The 22,137-nt window shown below is 35.0% G+C and overlaps 1 protein-coding gene across 4 annotated transcripts in view; it reads right to left on the bottom strand.

Moving 5' to 3' along the window:
- The window catches only part of IFT80 (intraflagellar transport 80), a 135,204-nt gene that overhangs the window by 52,331 nt on the left and 60,736 nt on the right, over window positions 1–22,137 (bottom strand). For all 4 annotated transcript variants that reach the window (XM_003991947.6, XM_019810498.3, XM_045037360.1 and 1 more), the window contains one exon: window positions 1,510–1,689. In XM_003991947.6, coding sequence (XP_003991996.1) covers window positions 1,510–1,689 — 180 coding nt within the window. The remainder of the gene's footprint in view (window positions 1–1,509; window positions 1,690–22,137) is intronic.

Genomic DNA, 22,137 nt, shown 5'->3' with positions numbered 1-22,137 from the left:
AATTATAATAGTCTGAATTCTGAATATGAAGACAGAGGCAATTGATACAATAGGAGGAAGAAGAGTTAGAAGGTACAGTTCTCCTTTCTCTGGCAGAGGGTTTGCCATTGGTACATTGTCTCTGGCCTCCTCCTCGTATCTTTTGTCAACTAACTTTTAAAATATTTGTTGGCCAGGCACCTGGGTGGCGCAGTTGGTTGAACATCTGACTCTTGCTTTTGGCTCAGGTCATGATCCCGGAGTCGTGAGGTCGAGCCCCCTGTCGGGCTCTGCACTGAGCATGGAGCCTGCTTAAGATTCTCTCATTCTGGGGCTCCTGGGTGGCTCTGTCAGTTAAGCATCTGACTTTGGCTCAGGTCACGATCTTGCAGTTCATGGGTTCAAGCCCTGCATGGGGCTTTGTGCTGACAGCTCAGAGCATGGGGCCTGCTTCAGATTCTGTGTCTCCCTCTCTCTCTGTCCCTCACCCACTCTCACTCTGTCTCTCTCTCAAAAATAAATAAACATTAAAAAAAAAAAGATTCTCTCATTCTCCCTCTGCCCCTCTTGCCCACTTACACTCTCTCTCTCTAAAATAAATAAATTAAAAATTTTTAAATTTATTTGTTGAGCATTTATTATATGCAAGACACTGGGCTTGAGTGAAATAACAGTATTGTACACTTAAGAAGCTTATAGTGCATAGATAACCCCCCTACTGGAGTTCTCTGACCTGAACAACATTTCCCTCAACTTTCTACTGCTACATCCCAACCTTCCTGTCCTTTAAAAAATTTTTTTGTTTAATCTTTATTTATTTTTGAAAGAGAGTTTGAGTGGGGAGGGGCAGAGAGAGAAGACACAGGCTCCAGGCTCCAGGCTCTGAGCCATCAGCATAGAGCCAGACATGGTGATCAAACCTACAAACTGTGAGACCATGACCTAAGCTGAAGTTGGACACTCATCCGACTGAGCCACCTAGGTGCCCCCCAACCTTCCCATCTTATTTCACTCCAAAAGTACCTGTTTTTCACTTCCTACCTCCCAATAAGAATTTCCCACTGTTTTCCTACTTTGGCTAGCCTTAGGTAATTCTTAAAAGGAAAAACAATTTTTGTAAACAGGTTAAATAAGCTTATACAATTATAAATTAATAAAATAATGTAACCCTGACAGTGACTAGCAGGCTAGGCCTGCCATGGGGTCAGGTCCAGGAGTTAAATCTAACTTGTTGCAGCTTCTTTCCTCCTTCCAGAACTGAATCCACATAGTCCCTAAATGCTTCAAGTTTCACCATCCCTGCCTCAACCCCATAACCACAGTAGCTGTGGGTGCTCAGGTTCTGTATCAGTGAAAGGTTCTTATATTATGTCATGAAAAAGTCACCAATGGCATTGGTGAAATATATTTAATATGACTGAATTTTTATAAACTTGGTTTAAATACAATTAGTGAAGATAACTCCATATTCTGTATAGTGAGCTAATGTGAAAAGAGGCAGGTTTAATCAACCATGGAACATAATCGTACCTGCATGGTCCTTCGTTTAGTTAATGTTACTTGAAAATTTTTCCACTCCCAACGCTGCTCCACCACATGTGCAAAAACAACATGCCCATTTCCACAGGCTCCAGCGATCTGAGTGCCATCAATTGACCACGCGATGTTAAATATACTGCCGGTGTTGGGCTTTTCCAAAGCATATGACCACTGGGGAAGAAAGAATGAGAGTAAAATCAATTCACTGGGAAAAAAAAATTTAAAGGAGTTTTAAATTGAGCATACATTTTAAGATAATTTTTTAAAAGAATGTGGTTTATCCTAGAATTGAGAATTTTTTTTCTTGATAGATACAGATGTAATTTTTAAAGTACACTGTAGAATAATATTATAAAAGTGTATAAAATCTCTCAAGAACTGCAAAACACTCACACTGTTTCCATTCACATCACTACTTTTAAGTAATAATGCTGAACTGGTAAATAAAAAGTCTGTAGAAAAAAAAAAAAGACACCTTACTGTTCTTAAGGACCTCTATAGTCCTTACATTGAAAAGCTGATTATAATAGATCAATAATTTTATGTCACTAAAAATTGAAACTGAAGACACAATATAACTAAGACATCTCTGACACACATTTTAAATCATGAAAGAATAGGTTAATGGACCTTTTTTTTCTTGTTTTTTCTTTCATAATGTAGTAATATAACCTCTTCTAGAATCTACTTATCTCTCTGAGAAAGTTATCTAAAGGTATCAAGAAGCATCATCTAAGACAAAGGAGACTTATGTGTGTGTGTGTATATGTGTGTGTGTGAATAAGACAGTCAGAAAAAGCCTTTTAAAAGATGGCATAACATGCATTTTCTTTCATTTTTCAGATGCAAAATATGTATTTGCTAGAAGGATGATTTATTTATTTGACTAAATTTGCATACATTCCCTTTCCATTCTTCCAACCTTACAGCTTAAAGTCAAATTGAGTCTTGATTTTTTTGTTGTTGATATTTTGGTTGTTCTTGAGTGCATATTTATTTTGCTGTACATTATTGTTGCTTCAAATATATTCATTGTTAGCTACGGGTTCAATGACAAAAAATGTGGAGAAAATGGAAAAAATATAGAAAAATATTCATTAATTCATAGTACTATCAAAAAAGATTTCAAATTCTCAATAAAGTTCATACATACAATAAAAATGCTGAATGACTCTTACTACTCACTGACACTTTTTTCAACTGTCCTTCAAACCTCTACCTATTGCTTAAGTAAAAGGCCCTATGAGAAAGTTATCGATGAGGAGATAATGAACAAACTTTCCCTTCATCAGCAGCATAAAAATGTTAAAAGCTTCCTTTTCTGAAATTAAGAAGAGTAAGTTCCAACAAAGGAAAATATACAATAGTTGAAGTCATCTTTTTAAAAATAAGTGAAGACAATATCAACAATACAAACAATCTACTTCTGGCAATAAAAAAAATTCATTTATGTTTGACAAACAGAATTATGACATACTGCATGACTACTATTTTACATAAAAATTATGTGGTTGGTATAGACAAATGAAACTCAATTTATTAATATGTAATCATAGATTGGACTAGGCTTATGGCACATCTATCATTCTAAATTTATTCTCATGGTGTAGATGCAAGAGAGATCTTATTTTATTGTTTTAAAATGTGTATTTATTTATTTTTGAGAGAGAGAGAGAGACAGCACAAGTGGGACAGGGTCAGAGGGAGAGAGAGAGAGAGACAATCCCACGCAAGCTGCTCACTGTGAGCACAGAGCTCGGAGTGAGGCTTAAACTCACAAACCATGAGATCATGACCTGAGCTGAAATCAAGAGTTGGATGCTTAACTGACTGAGCCAACCAGATGCCCCAGAGATCTTATTTTAAATTGTATTTTAAAACCATAGGTTCATATTTTAAAACTATTTACTTTAAAGTATGATTTTAAACTACCAAAAGAACCAAATCAGCCAGAAAGAAACATCTTACTAAAATTAAACATAACAAAATGTATCTAAGAACTCCTAGAGGCCTGATCCTAGCTAAGAGGAGAAAAGGGAAAGGGATGTTTAGATAATACTTTCATCACCCTATATTCCTCTGATGTCTTTCATACTCCAGGTACAACAAATATAAAATCTGCACAACAGGGACGTCCACTCTCACCACTGTTGTTTAACATATTGTTGGAAGTCCTGGCCACAACAATCAGACAACAAAATGAAATAAAAGGCATCCAAATTGGCAAAGAAGAAGTCAAACTTTCACTTTTTGCAAATGACATGATACTCTACACAGAAAACTTGAAAGACTCCAACAAAAAACTGCTAGAACTGATACCTGAATTCAGCAAAATTGCAGGATATAAAATTAATGTACAACAATCAGTTGCATTTCCCTACACCAATAACGAAGCAACAGAAAAATTGATAATTGCACCAAGAACCATAAATAATTTATAACTATTATTATTTATTATATTTATAAATAATTATTATATTATTATTAACTTATAAACCATTTATAATTGCACCAAGAACCACAAAATACCTAGGAATAAAACTAACTAAAGAGATAAAACATCTATATGCTGAAAACTATAGAAAGCTTATCAAAGAAACTGAAGAAGACACAAAGAAATGGAAAAACATTCCATGCTCATGGATTGGAAGAATAAGTATTGTTAAAACGTTAATACTAACAAAGGAATCTACACATTCAATGAAACCCCTATCAAAATAGCACCAGCATTCTTCACAGAGCTAGAACAAACATATAATCATAAAATTTGTATGGAACCACAAAAGACCCAGAATAGCCAAAGAAATGTTGAAAAAGAAAACCAAAGCTGGAGGCATCACAATCCCAGACTTTAGCCTGTACTACAAAGCTGTAATCATCAAGACACTGTGATATTGGCACAAAAACAGACAAATTGACCGGTGGAATAGAATAGAGAACCCAGAAATGGACCCACAAATATATGGCCAACTAATCTTTGACAAAGCAGGAAAGAGTATCCAATGGAAAAAAGACAGTCTCTTCAGCAAATGGTGCTGGGAGAAGCATGCAGCAACATGCAGAAGAATGAAACTGGACCACTTTCTTACATCATACACAAAAAAAATTCAAGATGGATGAAGGACCTAAATGTGAGATAGGAAACCATAAAAATTCTAGAGGTGAAAACAGGCAACAATCTCTTTAACCTCAGCTACAGCAACTTCTTACTTGACATATCTCTGAAGGCAAGGGAAATAAAAGCAAAAATGAATTATTGGGACCTCATCAAGATAAAAAGCTTCTGCACAGCAAAGGAAATAATCAACAAAACTAAAAGGCAACCAATGGAATGGGAGAATATATTTGCAAATGACATATCTGATAAAGGGTTAGTATCTAAAATCTATAAAGAACTTACCAAACTCAACACCCGAAAAATAATCCAGTGAAGAAACGGGCAGAAGACATGAATAGACACTTTTCCAAAGAACACTTCCAGATGGTTAACAGACACATCAAAAGATGCTCAACTTTGCTCATCATCAGGGAAATGTATGAATCAAAACCACACTGAGACCGGTCAGAGTGGCTAAAATTAACAACTCAGGAAACAACAGATGTTTGGCAAGGATGTGGAGAAAGGGGAACCGTCTTGCATTGGTGTTACGAATGCAAACTGGTACAGCCACTCTGGAAAACAGTATGGAGGTTCCTCAAAAAATTAAAAATGGAATTACCTTATGACCCAGTAATAGCACTACTAGGAATTAATCCAAAGGATACAGGAATGCTGATTCGCAGGGGCACATGTATCCCAATGTTTATAGCGGTGCTACCAACAATAGCCAAATTATGGAAAGAGCCCAAATGTCCATCAACTGATGAATGGATAATATAATACAATATACAACATATGTATTAGTATATTGTATTATATAATGTATATAATATATACATATCTGTACATATATGTATTAATACAATATACATATATTATATGTACAATACATATTATATTGTATTATACTGTATTATATATTATATTATAGTATAATACAATACATATATGTATTATATAATGTATATATAATATATACATATATATGTATACATATATGTATTATTAATACAATATATATACATACATATGTACATATATTAATACAACATACATATATAATATATACATAATAGGTATATGTAATATATATGTATTATATAGTATGTAATAATATGTATATATAATATACACATGTATGTATATATTATATATGTATTATGTATTATACACATACATGTATACATATACATACATGTATGTATACAATATATGTATATTGTATTACATGTATAATACATATTGTACATATAATGTACATATACATAAACATATAATGTACATATAATGTGCACATACACAAATGTACATATAATATTAATACAATATACATATATAATATATACATACATGTATGTATAATATATGTATTATTAATACAATATACATATATTGTATTATATGTATAATACATATTGTATTGTATTATAGTGTGTTATATTGTATGTATAATATATTACATATATTGTATTATATAATATATACATATATATGTACATATATGTATTATTAATACAACATACATACATATACACACACACACACACAAAATGGAATACTACTTGGTGATAAAAAGAATGAAATCTTGCCATTTGCAACAATGTGGATGTAACTGGAGGGTATTATGCTAAGTGAAATAAGTCAGTCAGAGAAAGACATCATACGTTTTCACTCATATGTGGAATTTGAGAAACTTAACAGAAGGCCATCAGAGAAGGGAAGGAAAAATAAGTTACAAACAGAGAAAGGCAAACCATAAGAGACTCTTAAATACAGAGAACAGATTGAGGGTTGATGGGGGTAGGAGGTTTGGGAGGTGGGGAAAATGAGTGATAGACATTGAGGAGGGCACTTGTTGGGATGAGCACTGGGTGTTGTATGTAACTAATGAATCACAGGAATCTACTCCTGAAGCCAAGACCACATTATATATTAGCTAACTTGACAAGAAAGTATTAAAAAAAACCCAAAACCCTATGACCAAATGTTTATAGTGACATTATTTATAACAGCCAAAAACCTGAAAGATGCAAATGCCCATAAAATGATGAATGGAAAAACAAAATGTTATATTCATATAATGTTTGGCAGTATTATTTGGCAATAAAGAGGAATGAAATAGGGCGCCTAGCTGGCTGAGTGACTCTTGATCTCGGGATTGTGAGTTCAAGCCCCGAACTGGCATAGAGCGTGCTTCAAAAAAAGAAAAGTAAAGTAAAGTAAAGAAAAGAAAAGAAAAGAAAAGAAAAGAAAAGAAAAGAAAAGAAAAGAAAAGAAAAGAAAAGAAAAGAAAAGAAAAGAAAAGAAAAGAAAAGAAAAAAGAAAAATGAAAAGAGGCACCTGGGTGGCTCAGTTGGTTAAGTGTCCAATTCTTGAGTTTGGCTCAGGTCATGATCTCTCAGTCCTGGAATTGAGCCCGGCACTGGGTGTGGAGCCTGCTTGAGATTCTCTCCCCCTTTCCCTCTGCCCCTCCCCTGCTCAGGTACATGCACGTGATCTCCCTCTCAAAAAAGGAATGAAGCAATAAAACATGCTGCAACATGGATGAACCTTGAAAACATTATGCTAAGTGAAAGAAGCCAGTCACAAAAGGCCACATACTATATTATTCCATTTAGATGAAATAGCCACAAGAGAAAATAAAAGAAGATTAGTGGTTGCCATGAGACATGGGGAGGGGAATAGGAGTGACTGCTAATGGGTATGGGTTTCTTTTTGTGGTGATGAAAATGTTCTGAAATTCTGAAATTAGATTAGTCAGTTGCACAGCTCTGCACTAAAAATGACTGAATTCTACGCTTTAAAAGGGTGAACTTTACAATATGTGAAATATATCTCAATAAAATTGTCATTTAAAAAGAAGAAAATAGGTTTACAAACAAAAGAATGTAAAAAAGAAATTTTAAAACTCTTTGTAGTGTTGGTATGGCTATTCTGAGCATTTTCACTAGAGTTTTTAAATAACTAGGATTTTTGGCTAAGTGAAAGCAGATACTGAAGTTAAGACTGGTGAGGGTAAATAAAATCCTATAGTTTCTGGATTTGAACTGGAAGTATCAGTTTGAGTTTGTGAAAAAAAATTCCTAGCTCTGTCCACTAAAAAGGGCTAGAAAAGCAATGATCAACTTAGTAACAGTGAGCACCCCTAACACTTTAGGGTTTTCTCTCAATATCATTTTCCATGTTTCCACAAAATAAACCTGGGCACACTAAAGAAAAAGCTGATAGGAGATGTGGGTCAGAAAAAATAAAGTATGAATTTGGAACATTTTGTCATACTTAGAAAACAAGGGAAGTGATAAAAGCCTACAAGATTCTGACAAAAAAAAAAAAAGGCTGGCTAAAATTGGGCTAATTTGAGCATTATATTTATTGGAATACACCAATTATGTTAAAATTAGTGAGTTTATGACCTTAACAATAACATTTATTGGTTGTATTTGGAGACTACAAGACTACAAGGCTACTGGTGTAATGAATCCCCATTTACCCATTACCCAGTTTCCAGCAGTTACCAACTAATGGCTCATTCTTAGCTCATCTGTACCACCACCTACTTCTCCATGGCCTAGATTATTTTGAGCAAGTCCCTGACAGCATATCATTTCATCACTAAATATTTTAGTATATTTAGTGATGAACACAAAGACTTTTTTTAACTTAACCTCAACAACATTAAACAATAATTAACAACAATTATCCAGTCACTGTTCAAATTTGTATTTTTGGAAACTAATAGTTAAAGGGAAATAATCAGGAATTTATTCTGCCTTTGTTATATGAACTACACCCCAGGGTAACCAACAGTCAAGGAGATGTTTCTTTTGTAGAACTACTGCAGTTAGATGAAGACATAAGAATTAGAATATTACCATTTTATGAGGTACCTGGGTGGCTCAGTCAGTTAAGGGTCCAACTTTGGCTCAGGTCATGATCTCACAGTTAGTGAGTTCAAGCCCTGGGTCAGGTTCTGTGCTGACAGCCCAGAGCCTGGAGCCTGCTATGGATTCTGTCTCCCTCTCTCTCTGCCCCCCCCCCCCCAACTCCTTCTGTCTCTCTCTCTCTCTCTCAAAAATAAATAAACATCAAAAAAAAAGAATATTACCAATTTGCAGTTGTAAGTGAATTAGTAGATCTAGACAATGATCATCATTTGCTAATAACATAAGAGAGACAATCAGACATTAAATGCTTCCTGCTGGAAGTATACAATATCACCTATGAAGTTCTTACTTTTTTTTCTTAGTTTTTTTACTTATTTTTTTCTTGCCAAAAAAAATCAAACCTGATTCTGATCAGGACTCTAGATCTAACTACCAATTTACAGGAAATAAAGGAAACAGAGCAACATGTTAGATGACACCATGAGACTGCAGATGGCAAAATCTAGACTGTGGGAAAATATAGGATATGACCAGTTTCTTCAACTACAGAAAATTACAAGGGGAAAAAATGTGGAAGGGGAACTTACAGATCAGCCAATCACAATGATTGTATCTTATTTGCATCTTAATGTCAACAAACTGAAAAAAAAATTGGAAAAATTTGAACAGTGACTGGATATTTGCTAATATTAAGGAATTATTGTTAATTGTTTTTAGGTTTAATAATGGTATTGAGTTTAGGTTAAAAGTCTTTGTGTTCTTAGTGATATATACTGAAATATTTAGTGATGAAATGATATGTTCTTAGGGATTTACTCAAAATAATCCTGGCCATGGAGAAATAGGTGGTAGTACAGATAAGAATTAGTCATTAGTTGATAACTGCTAGAAACTGGGTGATGAAGGTTCATTATATAGTCATTCTCAAAAAGTGATCACTGGGCCAGAAGCTTAAGCACCATCTGGGAACTTATTGAAAATGCAAATTTTTTGGCCCTACCTTATATCTACTGTATTAGAGAGACTGGAGTGGGGCCCAGCAATCTATTTTAACAATAACTCTAGGTAATTCTAATGCACACTAAATTTGAAAACCAGTGCTTTATGTTATTTTCCTACTGTATTATCTGAAAGTCTAATAATAAAAGTGAATGAGGAAATAATAATTCACTAATAATAAAAATGAAATGAGGAAAAAATGAGGTTGATGAATGTGTAACAGGGAAAAACTTAGCATGTCTGACTCCATATTGCTTCTCCTTCTCTTGCTACTGTGACCTATAGCTTAGAACATTCTGCTTAGCCCTGCACTTAGGCGTTTTACAGCTAAGGTTTGCAGAAACTGCTTTTTACCCAAAATCTACCACACCCAAGGAGATAAGGAATTACATAACAGAAATGACTTGCGGTGTTTAACATCTACAGAAACACGATGACCAGACACCTGTACGCAAAGATCAACTGACCAAGAACAAAGAAGTTACGTGACCTTTCTCAGATGTCTACTGGTGTCAGTCACCTTTTAACTTCACCCCCCTTTCAACTTCTCCTCTTCCTAACATAAAAGCAACTCAAATCTTATGCTCTGGGGAGATGGCTCTTAGGGACAATAGTCCACCATCTCCTTGATTTTCTGACGTTCCAAACAGAGTCATTCTCCTTGCCCCAAAATTTAGCCTCTCAATTTATTGGCCTGTTGTGTGGTGAGCAGAACAAGCTTGGACTTGGTAACAAATGTAAGAAACCAAGTTTACAATGTAACTATGAGAAGCTGGATTAGTAGCTAAGGCACAGGTCATGTAATTTTTCTCAAGAGTTGGCAGATGAACTGGCAGAGAATGAACAGTGAGCCAGTTGCTAATGATAGTCTTAAACCAAATCACAGATTTTGCTTTTCTTATAGAACAGTGACTGTATGTTAAAATCATATAGAGAATATTAAAAAAATAGACCCAGATTCTATCCCAAGAATTTCTGGATTTAATTAGTTGGGGTCCTGGGTTTTGGTATCTTTTATAAAAGCATCCCAGATGATTCTAATGTGCAAACAGAATTAAGAACCAGTGTCGTAACTTTTCAGTGTTTAAGAATCTCTGGAAGAGGGGTGCTTGGGTGGCTCAGTCCGTTGAGCAGACGACTCTTGATTTCAGCTCAGGTCATGATCTCAAGGTCGTGAGATCGACCCCCATGTCAAGCTCTGGGCTGAGCGTGGAGCCTGATTGAGATTCTCTCTCTCTCCCTCTCTCTCTGCCCTTCCCCCACATGCTTGTACTCTCTGTCTCTCAAAAAAGAAAGAAGAAAGAAAGAAAGAAAGAAAGAAAGAAAGAAAGAAAGAAAGAAAGAAAGAAAGAAAGAAAGAAAGAAAGAAAGAAAGAAAAGAGAAAAAGAAAAGGAAAGAAAAGAAAGAAAGAAAAGGAAAGAAAAGTAAAAGAAAAAGAATGTCCAGAAGAGCTCAGTAAATTTCCTGGCCCTCATATCCCAGAGGGTCAGGTTCAAGAGGATGGGATGGGGTGGGGCCCATTAATTTGCATCTAACAAGCAGGCAATATAGATGCTGCTGGCCTGAGTATATCCTAACATAAGGAATAGTTTGGTTAGAGAGATAAGTGTTAAGTGAGAGGGATATTTAAAAATTCATCTTCAGGGTTCTTATTAGTATCACTAAATTACACCTAAGGAGGTTCCCTCATTTCTTTCTAGAGGTTGAAACACAAATGTGAATCTAATATTCCATGGCGTATTTGGGGAAAAGAAGAGACTTAGAGTGTTAAAAGTCTCTTCAGGGGCGCCTGGGTGGCTCAGTCGGTTGAGCGTCCAACTTTCAGCTCAGGTCATGATCTCACAGTCGTGAGTTCGAGCCCCGCATCAGGCTCTGTGCTGACAGCTCAGAACCTGGAGCCTGCTTCAGATTCTGTGTCTCCTTCTCTCTCTGCCCCTCCCCTGCTCATGCACTGTCTCTCTTGCGCTCTCTCTCTCTCTCTCTCTCTGTCAAAAATAAACATTAAAAAAAAATTTTTTAAGTCTCTTTAAAGCACAAATGATAAATAGATCTTTTTGACTTATCAATAATTGTTAAATTATTATTTATGGACAAATTATTATGTATGTACATGTGGACATATATATTATATATGGACAAAATAACCTTATCGTCCAACCCTCCCTCCCAAATTTCTTAACTATTAAAGACCCAAGTTCTGATGATTTGATTGTATTTTTTTTTTGTTACTAGAGTCATCAAAAAAAAAAATGACTTCTTAATTTTATTATTTTTATTTTTTTAGTTTTATTTTTTAAATAAATCACTTCTTAATTTTAATAAAGGCATAAAAATTTTTCTAACACTTTTTTTTTTAGTTTTTTATTTCTTTATTTTGAGAGAGAGCAAGAGCTCAAGTGGGGCTGGGGACAGAGAGACATAGAGAGAATCCCAAGCAGGTTCCACACAATCAGCACAGAGCCTGAGATGGGGCTCAGACTCATGAATTAGGAGATCATGACCTGAGCCAAAACCAAGATCCAGATGCTTAACTGACTGAGCCATCCTAGCGGCCCTGAAAACATAAAAATTTAATGTAACTTAAGTATCATGATATATATTCTTTGAAGTTTGTTTTTAGGGATAAGTTGCATGTTGCAGGTTTTATTTTACTTATTTATTAATATTTATTTAATAATTTATTGTCAAGTTAGCTAACATACAGTGAGTGTATACAGTGTAGTCTTCACTTTGGGAGTAGATTCTCATGATTCATCACTTACATACAACACCCAGTGTTCATCCCAACAAGTGCCCTCCTCAGTGCCCGTCACCCATTTTCCCTGCCCCCCAACTCCCCACCCCCATCAACTCTCAGTTTGTTCTCTGTATTTAAGAGTCTCTTATGGTTTGCCTCCCTCTGTGTTTAACTTATTTTTCCTTCCCTTCCCCTATGGTCTTCTGTTAAGTTTCTCAAATTCCACATGAGTGAAAACATATGATATCTATCTTTCTCTGACTTATTTCACTTAGCACAATACCCTCCAATTCCATCCATGTTGTTGCAAATGGCAAGGTTTCATTCTTTTTCATCACCAAGTAGTATTCCATTGTATGTATATGTATATATGTGTGTGTGTATGTATATGTGTGTGTGTGTGTGTGTGTGTGTATGTGGTATATGTGGTATATATATATGTGGTATATATATATGTGGTATATATATATATATATATATATATATATATATATATATATATCTTCTTTATCCATTTATCAGTTGATGGACATTGGGCTCTTTCCATAATTTGGCTATTGTTGATAGTACTGCTATAAACATTGGGGTACACGTGCCCCTACAAATCAGCACTCCTGTATCCTCTGGATAAATTCCTAGTAGTGATATTGCTGGGTTGTAGGATAATTTTATTTTTAAATTATTTGGGGGTGCCTGGGTTGCTCGGTTAAGAGTCCAACTTCAGCTCAGGTCATGATCTCGCAGTTCGTGAGTTCGAGTCCCGCATCAGCTCTGGGCTGACAGCTAGGAGCCTGGAACCTGCTTTGGATTCTATGTCTCCCTCTCTCTCTACTCCTTGCCCACTCACACTCTGTCTCTCTCTCTCTCAAAAATAAAACATTAAAAATTTTTTAAAAATATTTTGAGGAACCTCCATACTGTTTTCCAGAGTGGCTGAACCAGTTTGCATTCCCAACAACAGTGCAAAAGGGTTTCCCTTTCTCCACAGCCTCACCAACATCTGTTGTTTCCTGAGTTGTTAATTTTAGCCACTCTGACTGGTGTGAGGTGGTATCTCAGTGATTTGTATTTCCCTGATGATGAGCAAAGTTGAGCATCTTTTCATGTGTCTGTTAGCCACCTGGAAGTGTTCTTTGGAAAAGTGTCTATTCATATGTTCTGCCCGTTTCTTCACTAGATTATTTGCTTTTTGGGTGTTGAGTTTGGTAAGTTCTTTATAGATTTTAGATACTAACCCTTTATCAGATATGTCATTTGCAAATATCTTCTCCCATTCCATCAGTTGCCTTTTAGTTTTGTTGATTATTTCCTTTGCTGTGCAGAAGCTTTTTATCTTGATGAGGTCCCAGTAATTCATTTTTGCTTTTATTTCCCTTGACTTCAGAGACATTTCAAGTAAGAGGTCAAAGAGGTTGTTGCCCTGAACATAGGTTTTTGTGTGGACATGTTTTCATTTCTCTTGGGTATATACCTAGGAGAATTGCTGTGTCTACTGTAACTCTCTTTGACCTTTAGGAGAACTGCCAAACTCTCTTCCAAAGGCAGACCAATACAAGGGTATTGGTCTGAATATCTACTGTGAGCACAAGGAGGCAACAATCAAATCATTTAAAGTCATTTGTAATACCTTCTCTCTAGGTAGACATACAAACAACTAAATACATAATTAGGGCCACTTGTTTAATATCCTTTTGAGTTTTAGGAACTGATTTCTAAAAATTTCATTTTGTTTTGGGGTACGTGGGTGGCTCAGTCGGTTAAGCATCCAACTCTTTATTTGGCTCAGGATATGATCTTACAGTTCATGAGACTAAGCCCCAACTTGTGCTATGAGCCGAAAGCAAGGAGTCGGCTTGGGATTCTCTCTCTCTCTGCCCCTCCCCCACACTCTCTCAAGCATCTACTCTCTCTTTCTCTCAAAATAAATAAATAAAATTTTTTTAAAATTTCATTTTGTTTTGTAATTAAGTAAAATATTTACATGGTTCCAAAGTTCAATTCACCAAAAAAATTATAGAGCAAGGTAAAGTCAAACAAGTCTCATTTCTACCCTTTCTCTCCCCCATTCTCCTTCCCCACACAGATGACTATTTTTTATTTTGTTTTATCCCTTACATCTTTGTCAGTGTGTGTGTGTGTGCACCAGCTTTACCTAAGAAAGGGGTGTGGGTCTATTTTATTTGCTCTCCCTTTTTTGGAATATATTCTAGTATACAGGAAGGTTTCTATTTTTAATCTTATGATTACCTTTATACAAATTACCTTTGTAAAAATCCCTTTACCTTCATGCCACCTTTGGGGCATTTTTCTGTTGGTTGTCCACTATAAGCAACATGAAAATTAGGAGATATCCTCCCCCCTCCCTTTTCCCTACATCTGATTTTAAGTAATATATTTTTATTAAGAGAGAAACTTTGACTCTTCATTTACTTCTCATTCTACCCCATTTTTGTAATGTTGATGCCTAGAGCCAATACATACAATACTGTATCCTTCAGAGACACATTTTGTCCTGGTTCTACAGATAAATCTATATCTAGTGCTCACAATCAGTACTTATTTTACTATAAGCCTAGTCATATTGTTAACCTGAAGCCAATTCTCCAGTAGACTCCTTGAAACACTCACGGGAACAATATTCTTTGAGTTCTCATATGTTTATACCAGCTTGCTTATTATGATCTGTAAAGTTCAGAATGGCTAGATATAAAATCTTTGGCTCACCTATTCTTTGAGTATCCTATGTTAACCTACTGTCTCCCTGCATAAAGCGTTGTTATCAAAGTCTGATGACATTTTTATTTTCTTCCTTCTATGAGTGACTTAGTCTGTTCCCTGGATGCCCATAAGATTTTTTTCTTTTTCTTGTAACTCCTATAGTTTTATTAGCATATACAAGGGTATTGGGTCAATTCTCCTACATATCTAGTATGACTTTTCAATATCAATTTTAAATCTCCTATGTTTGAGGAAATCTTTCTTCAATGGTAGCCTTTAGTATTTGTTCTATTCATTACTTTGTGCTTCTCCTTTGACGACTCCTATTATATATACTTTGGATCTTTACCTTCTGTATCTATCACTTTCTAACAAAACTTTGTATCTCTTTTGCCATTTCCTGGCTTCCATTTCCCATTCTATTTATCCCTTAAGGCATTTTCCATTGTATTTATTTGCTCTTATACTCCTTCTAGTTTTGTCTTCACTTCTGTAATAATTTTACCATTTTTGTAATTCTCTTTTTGAGTTCTGCCATCTCTCTTAAAAATTTCCTTTTCTCCAGTCACTTCAATTATTACTTTTCCTGGTTTTGACTTACATGGTTATTTCACAACTTTTGTCATGTTTTTAATATACTTCAACTTGTTTTGAATTATTTGGCAGGGCTTGCCTGTTTATGGTATGCCTTCATTGTCTTTCACAACATTATGTAATTTGACTATGATCCTGTTCTAGGACTATGATACTACAGATTTCTGCCCAATTTCAACTGCTGTTCTCAGATTGGCCCATCTCATTTTTCGGGATTTGTTGGTGATTTGGGAGTTCTTTCTTCATGGTCTTAGAAGCCAACTGATTTTCCTCTGCTTCCTCACACACAGATGCTGATACCACGTATACCTGTTAATGATATTTTGGAAAACCACTTGTATTTGGAAGCTTACAGTAATATAGCATCACCTAAGTTTTGTTGTAGTTGCTACCTGTGGGTTTTTGGTTATATTCTCTTACTTTCTCTGTTTTATGAGAGAGAAGTTGAGAGGATTCAAAAATTTTGCCACTATACCTATAGATAAATCTCATAGACATATGGTTGAATGAAAAAAATTAGACAAAAGTAAAAATACTGTATGATTCCACTTACAATAAAGGTCAAAAACACATAAAACTAATCTATGGTGACACAGTGAGAATAGTAGTTACAATGGAGGAGTAACTGATTGGGAGGAGGCACAAACAAAGTTTCTGGGTTGTTGATAATATTCCATAACAATATGGGTGGTGGTTTCTTGGATATTTACATATATAAAATTTTACTGAACCGTACACATAAGAAACTGTATATGTTATACCTCAAGTTTTAAAAATGCTGCCTCTATCATTATCTTTCCCTTCAACCTATTTTATTGAAATTATACTCATGTTTTGCTTTCTTAGTTTGAGTACTTTGAGACATAACATAATATTGAGCTAAAATAAGTATACAAAAGTAAAGGACACACAAAAAATGTATTTACGGTAATCATGACCATGTAAAAAATACATCCATTCAGGGGTGCCTAGCTGGCTCAGTGAACACAGCATGTGACTCTTGATCTCAGGATTGTAAATTTGAGCCCCATGTTGGGAGTAAAGATTATTTAACAAAATAAATTTTTTTTAACGTTTTATTTATTTTTGAGACAGGGAGAGACAGAGCATGAACAAGGGAGGGTCAGAGAGAGGGAGACACAGAATCTGAAACAGGCTCCAGGCTCTGAGCTGTGAGCACAGAGCCTGACACGGGGCTCGAACTCTCGGACCGCGAGATCATGACCTGAGCCGAGGTCGGCCACTTAACCAACTGAGCCACCCAGGCGCCCCAAAATAAATTTTTTTTAAAAATCTGTTCAAAGATTTGAAAGGTACATAGATACATACAAATATGAAAATATTTGATGTTTTTGGAATGATTATGGGAATGACTTTTTCTATTTTTTTGTTTTCATTATTTTTATTATATTGCTTTTTCTTCAAAATACAAGCTTTTCTGTATATCTAATTGAACTATTTAATATTATCACTATTTGTGCCTTCACAATACTGTGAGGTTTTCTATTTTTTTCCCTAATTCAAAGCAATAAATTGATTGCAGCTAACAGTTTTCTAGGATATGGAATGTGAAAAGGTAAGTAAAAATAACTTTTGGCTTGTTTAAGTACAAATAATTTCTAAAAACAAGATAAGCAAAGAACAGAAAAAATAGAAAAAGCAGTAATTATAAAAGAAGTTTATAGAACACAAATGTGACCTGTATTCACAATATGATATCCAAGTAAAACATCAATGTTATTTTGAGTTGCCTATAAAGAAGCACTATGTCACTGAGCTAGAGCACAACAATTGATTGCTGGTGTGCTTTTGAGAGACTTAGCAATGTATTTTTTTTTCTAAAGGCAGTCTTGAAAAATTGTGAGGCTGGCCAGTTTGGTTTTGGCTTTGGGAAAATATCACTGGCACCTCCCCAAATACCCAGAACTTTGATCATGTTCTATGGCCAGTCAAAATCCTCCCCACAAAGGGCCATCTCTCTGGGTAGTAGTATTTTATGCTTTTCTCATCCAAAATCTGCTCTCAACTGGCCAAATTACTTAGAAAAGGACCTGATAAGAACAGGTTTAATGTGCTACTCTTATAACACTAATATTTTTTAAGAAATAATAATTTCTTAAGTCAAGCAATAAAGTTAAGGGAAATTTTGTTATCAATAAGAAGGTAGCGAAAGCCTTACCCAGGACATCTCCACCCACATAACTCATTGCTAAGATTGGCCTGGAACAGCAGTTGCAAAGATACAGTTTTCTATTACTGTTGCAACAAATTACCACAAACTTAGAACCTTTCATAGATCATAAATCCAACACTGGTTTTATTGAGCTAAAACCAAGGTATTGTTGGGGCACCTGAGTGACTCAGTCAGTTAAGTGTCCGACTTCAGCTCAGGTCACTATCTTGCGTTTTGGGAGTTCAAGCCCCACATTGGGCTCTATGCTGACAGCTCAGAGTCTGGAGCCTGCTTCGGATTTTGTACCTCCTTCTCTCTCTGCCCCTCCCCCACTCGGGTCTCAGTCCTCAGTCTCTCTCTCTCTCTCTCTCAAAGATAAATAAACATTAAAAAAATATTTTTTTAAATCAAGGTGTTAGCAAGGCTACATTCCTTTCTGAGGGCTCCAGGGGAAGATCCATTTCCTTGATTATTCAGGGTGTTAGCAGAATTCAGGTTCTTATAGCTATAGAATGGAGGTCCTCATTTCCATGCTGGCCATTGGTAGCTTCTAGAGGCCACCTGAATTCCATTGGCTGTGGTGCCCCATTCAGAGAAAATATGAACATCTTAGAATCCTGATGGGAAAGTCCTTAAGGATCAATTTTAGATTATAAATCTATAGACCCTAAAAAGATGTTACTGCAAGTAATTAGACATGGCCTAAAAGTATGGAAAAATCTACAGAATTTCTTTAAAAGGGAAAAGAGGGAAGAAAGGAAAGATAATTTAACAGAAATGATTTAATAAAAGGAAATAATATCTTTCCTTAAATCAAAATAAAGGATTTAAAATTTTTTACATGATTGGTATCTCTGACAATGACTAATCAGAATATGTGAACATTAAGAGTTTAGTTCATGAGGCATTTATATATGTAGAAGATAATATGAGAGAGATTTTAGAAGAGGAAACTATACCACTTCTTCCCCAAATGGAGGGTGGAGGAACAATGACATACTGTGTAGAAGGAGTCATACTTACGTGGATTGGTCCATGTGTAATGGGAGCATATGTGCATTGAAAGAACATTTGTCAACAAAAGTAAACTTCTGTGTTTGTGGATGTAGGTAATTATATTTAGATTTTTTGGTACCAAAATCAGAAAAAGGCAAATTCAAATTTGTGCTTCTTGGTTAAAAAAAAAAATCTCTAGTCATTAAAAAAAAAAAGATGTTTTAATGTCTTTAAGTTATTCGATCAGAGAGAATGTTTACTTTAACCAAGTTTAGTCTCATCCTAAATAAGTACAGATATATCTAAAAATTTACCATTATTCTATTCCTTCTCTATTCCACAATAATGATAACCTTTGCAACTAAATAACTATGTTATTTAATTATCTGTTTACATATCAGTACTCTCAATAGAGGGTGAGTTACTCCTAGAGGACAGATATGGATGTTATTCTTTTTTTAATTTTTTTTTAACGTCTATTTGTTTTTGAGAGAGAGAGAGACAGAGAGTGAGTGGGGGAGGGGCAGAGAGGAGAGACACAGAATTGGAAGCAGGCTCCAGTGAGTGGGTTTGTGAGTTCTAGCCCCAAATCAGGCTCTGTGCTGACAGCTCGGAGCCTGGAGCCTGCTTCAGATTCTATGTCTCCCTCTCTCTCTGCCAGCTCACACTCTGTCCTTCTCTCTCTCTCTCTCTCAAAAATAAACATTTTAAAAAAATTAAAAAAGAAATTTTAAAGTAGCCTTCTCAAAAACATCAACCAAACTGATTAAATGGATCAATTCTAGTAATGACCTAGTCAAAATGCTCCAATGTAAGTCATTAATTGAGTAACATTAATTGTATTAAGTAAATGTAAGTCATTAAATCCAAAACAGTATCTTTTGTTTGTACAATGATCCATTAAAATGCAACATTTATGGGACACCTACTACGTGTTAGGTGTTGATTTTAAGATGATTAAAAGTTAATTCCATAATAGAACTCTGATTTTGTTTTGCTTGGTAAATTTCTCAGTTCTGGACAACAGTGTCATGCTGTAAAGGAAGCACAGTTCTTTGACCTGGCTTTTGGAAGGTATCCCTGTAACCTTTTAGCCAATTCTTCTTTTTGGTTAATGGTTTCTGCTACTTGTATCCAACTATAATAAAATGTAGAGTAAGTTTGAAGTTATAGGATAAGCCATACTTCTCTAGCACTGCTTGAGTTTTTCCCACTTCTAGTATGCCATGTGCAGTGCTGCCTCTTCCTATGTGACAACCTAAGTATAATAAATATTAAAACACAAAGAAACAAACAACACACTACTACTGCTTAGGAGAGGAAGCAAGCAGTATGTCCAAAGCCCATGGAAGAGGTATCACAGAATGGTGGAATTGAAAGGAAAGAGGCAATCACTTAGCCTAGCCCATTTAACTTTGTGAATTCACCACTAGAATCTTAATTCCAGAGCTCTACAACTATGCCAATACTATTCCCACATTAAAATAAAATAAAATAAAATAATTAAATTAAAATGAAATAAGCAATCACACTGGACAGTACAATATGGAGAACAATTGAGAATGCATCTATAAAGTATTGACCTATTTATTAAAGGATGTTATATCCCTTTAAGAGAAGAAACCATTTTTTCCACTGTATTCTGTCAAACTGCTTAGGCATTAAGTTTCCCACCAAGAAATAAGAGATATTTATACTAAAAACATGACTTGACTATAATAACTTACAAAAGTACTTCCCAAATGCCAACCTCACCCTTCTCTTTACTACTCCTATATAAATATACTACTAAGTTTAAAGGATTCTCAAAAGCATATATCTTTAGCCAAGTTGGATGAATTCAATTCATAAAATTGTGTGTTCACAAATTAAGTTTAGGTAGAAGAGAAGACAGATGAAAAGTTTCTTACATTTCTTTGTTACACTAATGATTTTTAAAATCAATATTCTCTCTCACACACCAGGAATTAGCATATTGCAGGCTATCTTCAATTACACATGTTGGCATATATAATTGACAATGAAAAGTTACATACAGCAGTAAGACCAGTTACTGCAGGTGATGAATCATTGCAATTATCTTAATTGAATGGAAGAATGAATGAACAGAGGGGAAGTCTTTTTATTATAATGACTGAATATTCAAGAAGAGAGAAAATGAGAATGGCAAGTTATCCTACACAAGCAATAGCACCACCTGCTGATTAATAAAAGCAACAACATCGGTTAATTTAAAAATCTGGCCAAAGGTACCTTATATATTCAGATCTTTTCCCTTGAATTCTGCCCCATTTAATGTAATATAATGCAATTCATTAATATACTCTGTATTATTTATTTATAACAACTAATTTAATTTGAAAGTTTCTACTTTACATGTTTGAATCATGCATTTCTTCAAAATCAAAGGTAAAAAATAAAATTTATTATGAAATCTAGGGAAAAATTATGCTACTATGGCTCTTAATTTTTATTCCATAAATAATTTACTTATAACATAATTTATTTTACTAACCCTCAATAATGTATATTTAATTTGTGTCTGATATTCCCTGACCACCTCACCCATCTTCCTTACCCAGCCTTATTTTTTTATGGCATGCATTACCACTTAACATATTAAATATTCATTTTATTTGTTCGTATATAGTCTTTCAACTGCTGGTATGACATTCTCAAAAGCAGGGAATTTATTTTGTTTACTACTGTTTCTTTAACACCTAGGACAAGTGGCTGGCATATAACAGACTCTCAATATATATTCATGAAGGAATTAATGAACATGAAAATAAACGAACAAATGAATACACAATGCATTTTTAAACTTCCTTGAAAGGGTCAAAAGTTTCAGAGATCTTAACAGATTCTGTCAAATTATACTTCAGAAAAGTTGTACTCCCTTTATTGCTCCCTTTATTGCTTTTTGAGGCCCATGTTCCCATTTTCTGATGAGTGAAAAATGTTACTACACTGTGAATTTATTTGTATGACACTCATTATTGAAGAGACTGATCATATTTTTGGGTTCACAATATAATTCTTTTATAACTCATTTTTTTTCAGTTCAAGATTTTCTATTTGATTACTTTTTGTAATTTCTGCTTATTGATATTTTCTATTTGTTCAAACCTTGCTCTGGTTTCTTTTAGTTCTTTATGGTTTTCTTTAGCAATTTAAGCACATTTAAAGTTTTTGTTTAGGGGCGCCTGGGTGGCTCAGTCAGTTGAGTGTGTGACTTTGGCTCAGGTCATGATCTCATGGTTTGGGATTTTAAGCCACCCCCCCCCCCCCCCCCCCCCCGTCAGGCTCTGTGCTGATAGCTCAGAGCCTGGAGCCTGCTTCAAATTCTGTCTGTCTCTGTCTCTGTCTCTGTCTCTCTCTCCTCCTCCCCCACTTGTGCGCACGCGCACGCTTTCT

Source organism: Felis catus, chromosome C2, assembly GCF_018350175.1.
Source record: "Felis catus isolate Fca126 chromosome C2, F.catus_Fca126_mat1.0, whole genome shotgun sequence".
Lineage (NCBI taxonomy): Eukaryota > Metazoa > Chordata > Mammalia > Carnivora > Felidae > Felis > Felis catus.
This window is presented reverse-complemented; position numbering and strand designations above follow the sequence as displayed.